The sequence below is a fragment of the Spinacia oleracea genome, chromosome 1, assembly GCF_020520425.1.
Source record: "Spinacia oleracea cultivar Varoflay chromosome 1, BTI_SOV_V1, whole genome shotgun sequence".
In the NCBI taxonomy this organism is placed as follows: Eukaryota; Viridiplantae; Streptophyta; class Magnoliopsida; order Caryophyllales; family Amaranthaceae; genus Spinacia; species Spinacia oleracea.
In genome coordinates, this window is record NC_079487.1 from 66,977,291 (window position 1) to 66,986,454 (window position 9,164).

A 9,164-nucleotide genomic window follows, 5' to 3' on the forward strand; every position below is an offset into this window, starting at 1 on the left:
ACCTGTATCCCCAAATTCAAAATTCCATACTCCTCCCTTCTTACAGAAATCTTCAAAAGCTTCTCAGTTGACCTTAGCCCATACTTTGTGATTCCCTTAAAATCCACCCAAATCCTTCAACTTGAAATGCTCCATCTATTAAATCTTAAAGTGGTTCAGGGTAAAGTCATTAGGGCTGGAAAGGAAGAGAAACAAGATGAGGAAGATCAGGAAGGAATTGCAGTTAAAGAAGAAGTGGAGGAGGAGGAGGAACTCGAACAAATAGAGGTCCCTTTACCTCGAGGGAACAGGAAGAGTGTAGGAAAAAGAAAGAGCATGAGGGTAGCAATGAAGGAGAACAAGAAAAGAGGGCCTGTCTTCATGGAAATAAATGAGGAAGGGGATGTCAAGGAGATGCCCATAGAGGAGGATGCTGTTCCACTGAATCAAGAGGAACTGCCTGAAACTGTTAGGCCAAGAAAAAGGACACCCAGATCCTCCAAAAAGTCCAAAGCTCGTCGTGTTCCATCTGAACAGGAACATGTTCAAGATCATGGGGGTGCCTGGAACACAAAGGATGATCAGATATTGGAGCTAAAGGCAACAGTTGCTCGTCTGGTGGAACTACAGGAGGGAACAGATCACAGGATTAGCTCAATGCAGGCCCACATAGGTGCATTGGTTACAAGTGTCAAGACTCTCCAAAACGATCTTCACCACTACTCAGAACAAGCCAATGCAACTCGTGCCACAATCCTCACCAAGATCAACAATCTGGAATCTTTTGAGGAGACTGTGATAGAAGAAACTGCTGGTTCTGGTTCCCCATCCCAAGCCTAAATCACCCTATCCCATGTTTCTTTTATCTTTTGCCATGGAACAATCTTTTTAATTTGCTTTCGGTTTGTATAATTTTTAAACTTGGGTATTTGTTCCATCTTATTTTGACTTGCTTGGTTACACATATCTATGCTTTCTAGTCTTGATCATTACTGCTTGCTTTCAATTTATTGTATGAGTTAGTTTAATACTTTGAGGCTAGCTTAACTTGCCAAACGTTGATCGTGGGGCACTGTGTTTGGAATGGCTATATTTCGTGCTATGCTTTTTGTTGATGTCAACAGGGGGAAGTCATGGGTGCAAACTTCCAAGGCACACTCAATCCAGTTCCTGAATCAATCTCTCTGAATCTCTCTGTAAGCCAAGGGTGCTCCTCTTTCTTCTCTCTAATCTTTCTCTTTTGTTTTTCAATTTCTATGTTCTGTTTCACAATAGTCTGTATAAGTTCTTGTTTGTTTGTACTTACTCTCTTTGTAAAAAGTTTGCAAGTGTTGTCATCACCAAAAAGGGGGAATATTGTTGTTCCTAAGTTTTGGTTGATGACACACACATATTGCAAACTTCCTGATTATGGTTGCTAAATGACTTTGAACAGGCATATGCCCAAGTTTCTATTAGGATAGGAACTTGAATAAACTGGTGAAGTTCCAGAGGTACACTTGGAACAGTCAATGGAGTTTCAGAGCTGGAAGTTGTATCTGTTCCAGTTTGAAGTCACAAGAGGAGCAACACAGTTACATATCAAGAGTTCCGAATATCCACAAGAACTATTACAGACTCATAGCCAAGAGTTCCTGTGTTAGCTAGAGAGGAACTCATCAATGTTCCTTGACTGGAACGTCTGAAGCTTCTGAGTTGCAAGTTCCAGACAAAGGGAAGACATAAAGTCTAGGTAGTCCACTGTACTTAGAATTTTATGTAAATATTAATTATGCTAATGGTATATAGAGTACCCAAGGAACTTATGATTTAATTAGGTCATTTATTTTATTGGAAGCGATTTTTATGGAAAACATTTTCATAAATAAAAACAAGTTTTGCATATTTAATATAAAATAGATTTACGTTTTATTTTATTTAAACAAAACTTATTTTCCTAAAAATTCTCCTAAGTTTTTGTAGATAAATAAAATCTGTTTTAAAGAAATATTTTAGGGTTTGATTGAGTCAAATCACTAACTGCTTTATGGCTGAACGTGGGAAGTGGTCTTCCCCTTGTTCCTCAAGTCAAGGGACGTGGAGACCAAAGTGCTGGCAGTTAGCAGTTGAGGTTTTGAAGGGAACTAACCCTAAGGATAAACACTATAAAAGGGAAATCGTTTTTGGTCTAAAGCACACAAACATTCTGAGAGTTCTTGCTTTCCTAAAAACGTTTTGTCTAAGATTTTCTAAAACAGTTTGTGTCCTAGTTAATTCAAAGTTCCTAAGTTCCTTATATCCACACAAAAGCATTATTAATATCTAGAGTTATCCAAACACGAATTATATTTTGTATTAGTAAGGATAGAGTTATCCTGTTTAGACTTAGAGTTTAAGTCTGAGAAAGAGAAGTTAAGGAGTTGTAATCGAAGTAGATTACTGTGAGGAACACGAGTTTGAGAGGAACTTGTGTTGGAGAGATTATTGTAATCGAGGCATTACCATAATAAAAGAATTCTCTTCTTGATTAGTATCAAGAAGTTTTCACAATTGTTGTTATTGTCTTCTCTATTCTCAGTTTCTTGATTGTTTCTTAAGTTCCGCAAGAAACTTTATCAAAGTTCTAATTACAATTCACCCCCCCCCCCTCTTGTGCGTGTTCCTACTGGAATAACATTATTGTTGAATCTATGTGAACGAGTATGTTATGAATTGAATTATGCTTTATAGATTCTATTGAACTATCATGTTATGGACTTTTATAATCATTGAATTATGTCAAGCATGTTGTTCAAGTTGGTTTGCATGTATGACTATTGCGCATGCAAGTTGTTATTATTATTATGCTATAGTATAGGATGTCTAGCATAATTATTGAGCCAGTCGAATATTGCCAGTGAGCAGTATATATTCTACCAAAGGGGTAGAATATGTTAGTGTAACACCCTAATAATTCCTTGCTTTAATAAAACCATTTTCCAACTTAAAATAAAGGAATTACTAAAGTATTACCGCCACCGTGATAACGGTTAAGGATAGTACTAGAATTACGCAGCGGAATTAAATGTCAACTAACTTTTAAAAACATAATTAATGAAATATCGAGGCCTCCTACAATTTGGAACCATAATGGCCCAAAACTCAAAGTATAAAAAGTTCAACAATTTCAAACATAATTAAAGTATTAAATAAAATAGTTTCAAAGAACGAAAGCATGCAACTCTCTCAATCATCCCAAGCCACATGATTTCGATCGTACTTGATCTACCAACCTGCTATATTATTCTACTCCCCAACAATGCAAGTGCAAATGATGGATCATCATAGGGTCATTAAGGCAAAGGCCATGACCAGAAACACACAAAGCACGCAGTCAGCAAAAGCTGAGTACTTACAAGCATAGAGTGAATGAAACTAAAACATGCATCACTCACTAAGTACTAATCGACATACAAAAGCCATGTAATAATTAACAACCAATCATGAATACAAGACTCGACACTTGACTCGACCCTTGACTCACAATTTAATTAGAATAAGCTTCGAACGGGCCAAAAGAATAATCCACAAAGGGAAAAGGTGATGGGAGCCAACCATACACCAAATATATAATAATAAAATCGGGCCATATCGTGTGTCGGGCCATACCGACGGAATTCCTGCGCATAATATAAATTAAACAACGTCTTGTATCATTAGTAGGAGTACGAGCTTTCCGGCAAGACTCCCCCCATTGTTCATACTCAAGGTATATACGTTCCAAGATTTTGAAGCTTGTTCTGGTTGCACTTTACGTTTATTAATATTTTATTAAAGGCGAACTCAAGACTCGACAACATGCATACATAAAATTAATAAACAACAACCAAAACAATCTTATTTTAATTGCTTTAGGACTTGTGATCAACCAAGCAGACACTTGTGATATTACTACCATGTTCCTCCTCACCAAAGTGAGACTCCACATCATGCACATTAACATGAGGGTTGTGCCCTTGCACGACAAATCCTAATTCATTTCATACATAACATTCCCAACTGAACCCTACATGTGCGGTGGCTTACGTGAGCTAACCCTTCACATGTGGTAAAATAAATAGTACAACGAAGTACGAATAATTGGCTCAAAGTATGCTAGACATCCCGTACAATAGCATACAAATAAATAATCCATCCCTTGAATGTGAAATAAACCATACATGCATAAACATTGAACAACATGATTGACAATGAAATCCATACTCATAATAATTTCAAGATGCTTGTTCAACAACTAATCCAATAAATCCAACATCACAAATCACATGCTCGTTCAAATAAACATGATTCCACATAATGTAATTCACATCATCAACAATCATGTAATGTCATTGACAAAAGGTGTGGTCGCCCTAGACTTGTACGTACCTCGAATACCTAAGCGTAGGGGCCACTTTGCAATAACGAGCACTCAACTAGAAATCACCTTCTATCATCAAAATAATGAAACTTAAATTATTTCCATGTTCATTAAATTTCCAGCAACTTTATAAAAATTAAAACCTCCTTTAAACTTTAGAATTCAATCGTTTTTCAATAATAAAATCGTCTCAATTTGCAAAATCAATCCCTAGTACAAAAACATACTTTTTCCGCCTTAAAAATCAATAAAAATTAACACTTTAAACCTTTACTCAAATCTGAAAATATAATTGATTATCATAATTAAAATCATCACCTAATTATGCTAATCAATTGACTCATTAGGTTTAGGTTAAAACCCTAACATGAAAATCCCAATAAAACTAGTTTATTATCATAAAAATCAATGCTTTATTTAATAAACAAATCAGAAAATTCCTCCTTTAATAATTAAAACCAACCTAATGAATCACAACACACAAATCCTCAAACCACGGTATTCATAACCGGTTCCCAGCATTTTAATTACTCAAAACAATATTAATATAATAATTTAAAATACGGAATTTAAATAGAATAGGTAAGGAAGAAGAAAATTATACCAATCCGGCCTATAGCACGGAATAACCACGAATATAATGTGATTGGGCGAAAAGAATTGAACAACGAACAAACAACACACACACACAACCGTGTGTGTGCGCGCAGCAAGGGCGACAAGCAGCGACGGGCGCGAGCGGGGAGAGGGGCGCGCGCGCGCTGGGCGCGAAGGAGAGCGAGAGGGCGAGCGGGGGTGCAGCACTGTGTGCGAGGGCACGAGCGAGAGAGAGGGGCAGCAGGGGTGTGCACGAGTGCACGAGCAAGGGAGGCGAGCAGGGGCGTGCGCGAGCACACGAGCAAGGGACAGCAGCAGCGCACGAGTGCTCGCTGCGGCTGCGGGTAAGAGAGGAGAGGCGACGGTGAGTGTGTGGGCGAGAGGCGGGCGAGCACGAAGGCTCGAGGCACGAGGCCGTGCGGGTGCCGAGCAAAGAGAGGAGAGGAGTGAGGTGCAAGAAATCAAAAAGGGGCTTTATGAAATTTTAGGGGTTCATTTAATGATGAGGAGTCCTATTTATAGGCTCCTTATTGTTAATGGGCTAGGCTTAGGAAATTAGAACTGGGCTTAGGGAATTAAATGATTGGGCTAGCTTAGGACTTGAATTAAATTCTTTTGATTGGGCTCGTTTAATAAAACGAATTGGACTTTTCATTTAAAACCCGAAGCCTTTAAAAATCATTTGCAACTCATTTAATTTCCCAATTCAAGAATTAAATTCGTTTCGTAATTAATTAAAATAATAAATATTATAAATTAATTAAAAATACATTAAATAAAATACATTTAAATATTATTTAAATGTTAATAAATCGTAAAATGCTTTATAAATATAATAAAATATACTTATAAATATTATAAAAATACGAGGTATTACAGTTAGAGCGTCTATGTGAATTGAATTAAGGACAATTCGTGCTAAGGGCACACCCCGCTTGTTAAGAGGCAATGTCGGGTTATCTCAAACAGTGTTTTTGAGAAGGAACAATGGGAGTAATTTCACTTGAGTCTATGTTTGATCACAAGTCCTAAAGAAGTAAAATAATGAAGTGTCATTATTGAATCGTTTAATTGTTTAATTGTTTGTATGTTGTGTTTTGTGTAGAGTCTTGAGTCGCCTTGAACATAACATATTAATTAACGTAAAGTGTAACCCAAAGAGCTTAAAAACTCTTGGAACGTATATACCTTGAGTATGAACAATGGGGGGAGTCTTGCCGGAAAACTTGTACTCCTAGAATGATACAAGACGTTGTTTCATTCTCTTTTATGCCGTTGTGCATTGGAATTCCTGTCGGTATGGCCCGACTCTCGGTAGTAGTCCGACTTATTTTGGTGTATGGTTGACTCCCATCACCCTTTCTTTCCTTTTGAGGATACTTTACTTTACCCGTTCGAAGCTACTTTTTATTAATCTGCGGGTCAAGAGTCGTGTCAAGTGTCGAGTCTTGTCTCCATGTTTGTTTGTTTATTACATGGCTTTTGCATGTGGATTATTTAATTGTCGAGTGAAGCATGTTAGGATAGAATGTTATTCTAGCTTGTTCGTACTCAGCTTTTGCTGACTTCGTGCTTCATGTCTTCTGGTCATGGCCTTTGCCTTAATGACCCTATGATGATCCATCAATTGCATTTGCGTTGTTGGTGAGTAGATTTTCAATAAAGCAGGTTTGTAGAGATAACTTGCGGGAGAAGTTATCATGGAATTCGAGTTGAGAGTTTTATTCTTCCGTAATTTATAAACTCTATTTTATTTAAAGTCGTGACTACTATTTTCAGTTAATGGATTTCAAATGGTTTAATACTTTGGATTTGGGCCTCAGTGGTTCCAACTTGTTTTAATAACCATTAACTACTTATTTAATGTGTTTTGAAAGTTAGTTAATTCCGCTGCGTAATTCTGGTAAATAGCCTTAGCCGTTATCACGGTGGCGGTAATATCTTGGTAATTCCTGTGTATTAAGTTGGAAAATATTTTATAAAAAGCAAGGAATTATTAGGGTGTTACACGCGGTCCGAGTAACATGGGGTGAAATTTATGTTCTTGGTCTGTAAATTATTTACATCCAATAATAATTATTATTATCTGTAAATTTTTATTATTATATTACAGATAATAAAGTTAGGTTATTTTAAAAACTCTATCTGTATTATAATAAATGTAATGAAATAATCGAGGTGGACCCTTAGACATGCACTTGTGTCCGAGTAACATGGGTTAAAATTTATATTCTTGGTCTAATTTGTGGATTGTTTCAGTTGATTCAACATAGTTGATGATTTATCGTTTACATTTGATGAATTAGGCTTGAACACGCACCCAAGTCTGAGTAACATAGGTTGTGACTCTTGTTTGTCTAATTTATGGATAGATAGTTGATGAATTAGCATTTACATTTGATAAATTAGGCTTTTGGATTGTCTGTTTTCTAAATATAACATTCAATTATAAGATGTTAGCTTATCTGAATTACATTTACTCTAGATGAATATCCTAAATTACAACTGGTCTCCTAGCATATTAAATTATAATTTATGAGTATAATTATTCTCATAGAAAAGGAATGTTCTTATTGTTCAAATAAATTATGTTATCATTATGTTATATTGAAGTTAAAGACTCTCATTTCAGGTAAAACTTGAAGTGACGGGAAAGAAGACAAAAGTGCCACATTTATATCTGGAAATGAAGTTGGAAAAATCTTGAGGGAGATACAAGAAGTGGAAAAGGGAAGGATTGTCTGAAGCACGAATTTGCAATGACAGAAGTTCGAGGAGCCACTTTGATATTGTATGGTACGGATTATATCTTGCCAGAATAACATCTATTGTATTATGTAATATGTCTTGATTTATGAAAATTATGACATTTTTCCTTGTCTTACTAATAAGTATTATTGATTATGGCAGATAATCTTGGACGCTCAGACTGTTGGTGGAAGGCTGATGCTTGTCGACATGGCGGGATCAGAGAATATAGAACAAGCTGGTCATGTTGGCTTAGAAGCCAAAATGCAGGTAATAGAATTTAGAAAGTGATTGTTTATTTTCGGACGAACTTAAATAGAATTTACTCTCCTTCGTACTTATGTAGACTGCAAAGATTAATCAAATTAATACAACTTTGAAGAGAGTTGTTGAGTCAATTTCTAATGGTGAATCCCATGTACGATTCAGAGACAACAAGTTAACTATGCTTCTGCAATTACACTTCGTGTCATCTTGTGTTCAACCAATATTGGTTCAAGTTCTCAACTGAATGCTTCAAAGTTAATCCTAAGCATCTTATTATGGTTTACTGGGTGTTTAAGAACTTTGCTTTATGCTATATTATTGTAGGAGTCTTTTAAGGACAACAAGTCAAAGATGTTGATGATCTTGTGTGCAAGTCCAGAACTGAAAGAGACCACACACAAAACAATATCTACACTCAAATATGGAGCAAAGGAGAAATGCATTGTTAGTGGTCCACATGCCCCTGTCAAAGATAAGATCAATGGCAATGATTTGCTTCTTCTGTATTATAGGATCCAGAATAACAAAAATTGATCAGTTAATTATGAAGCTAACAATGGAGAACAAGCAGAGAGAGTAAGAAGTTTCTTCAGAAAAAAGAGGAAGATGTTTCACAGTTGGGGGCAAAGTTCCAGCATGTGAGAGGAGAAAGAGTCTTTCAAAAAGAACATGCAACCTTCACTAAAGTACTTGTACTTGTATACTTTTAGCAAACATCATAAGATTATATTACATGGGCATTTAATAGAACTATTACTTGCATTAGTTACTTTCTAAATGAAAACTAGAATTACTTTAACCAATTAAAATTGAGATACTTTAGCTAAAATAAATAAGCTATTAATTTCACTTATTGGATTTGGCTATGTAAGGGGACCGCGCGTGATACCTAGCGCGCGGAAATACAACTAGTATATAAAAACATGTAATTTAATTACTATTGGTATAGTTATTATTATTATACAAGATATAGTAACCCTTAATTTTGTTGATGGTCATATATTATGTAAAGAAGGAATTACTTTAACATGTATATATATAGTAATAACCTTCCTATGTATACAGTTTACTTAACATACCTGTATTATTAAAGTAGAGTGGTGAGGAATAAGAGGCGTCCGAAATCCCGATTCTCAAACCACAACTACTCCACGTCATCATTTTTTATTTCCTTACTTATGCTAAACCAAATAGG

The 9,164-nt window shown here is 35.9% G+C and overlaps 1 protein-coding gene across 1 annotated transcript; it reads left to right on the forward strand.

The window, feature by feature from the left end:
- The first annotated feature begins 7,425 nt into the window (after window positions 1-7,425).
- LOC130465924 (kinesin-like protein KIN-10A) lies at window positions 7,426-8,838 on the forward strand. Its single transcript, XM_056834714.1, has 3 exons — window positions 7,426-7,750; window positions 7,865-7,972; window positions 8,294-8,838. The coding sequence occupies exons 1-3, from the start codon at window positions 7,748-7,750 to the stop codon at window positions 8,501-8,503; spliced, it is 321 nt and encodes a 106-aa protein (XP_056690692.1). The 5' UTR covers window positions 7,426-7,747; the 3' UTR covers window positions 8,504-8,838.
- The last annotated feature ends 326 nt before the right edge of the window (window positions 8,839-9,164 follow it).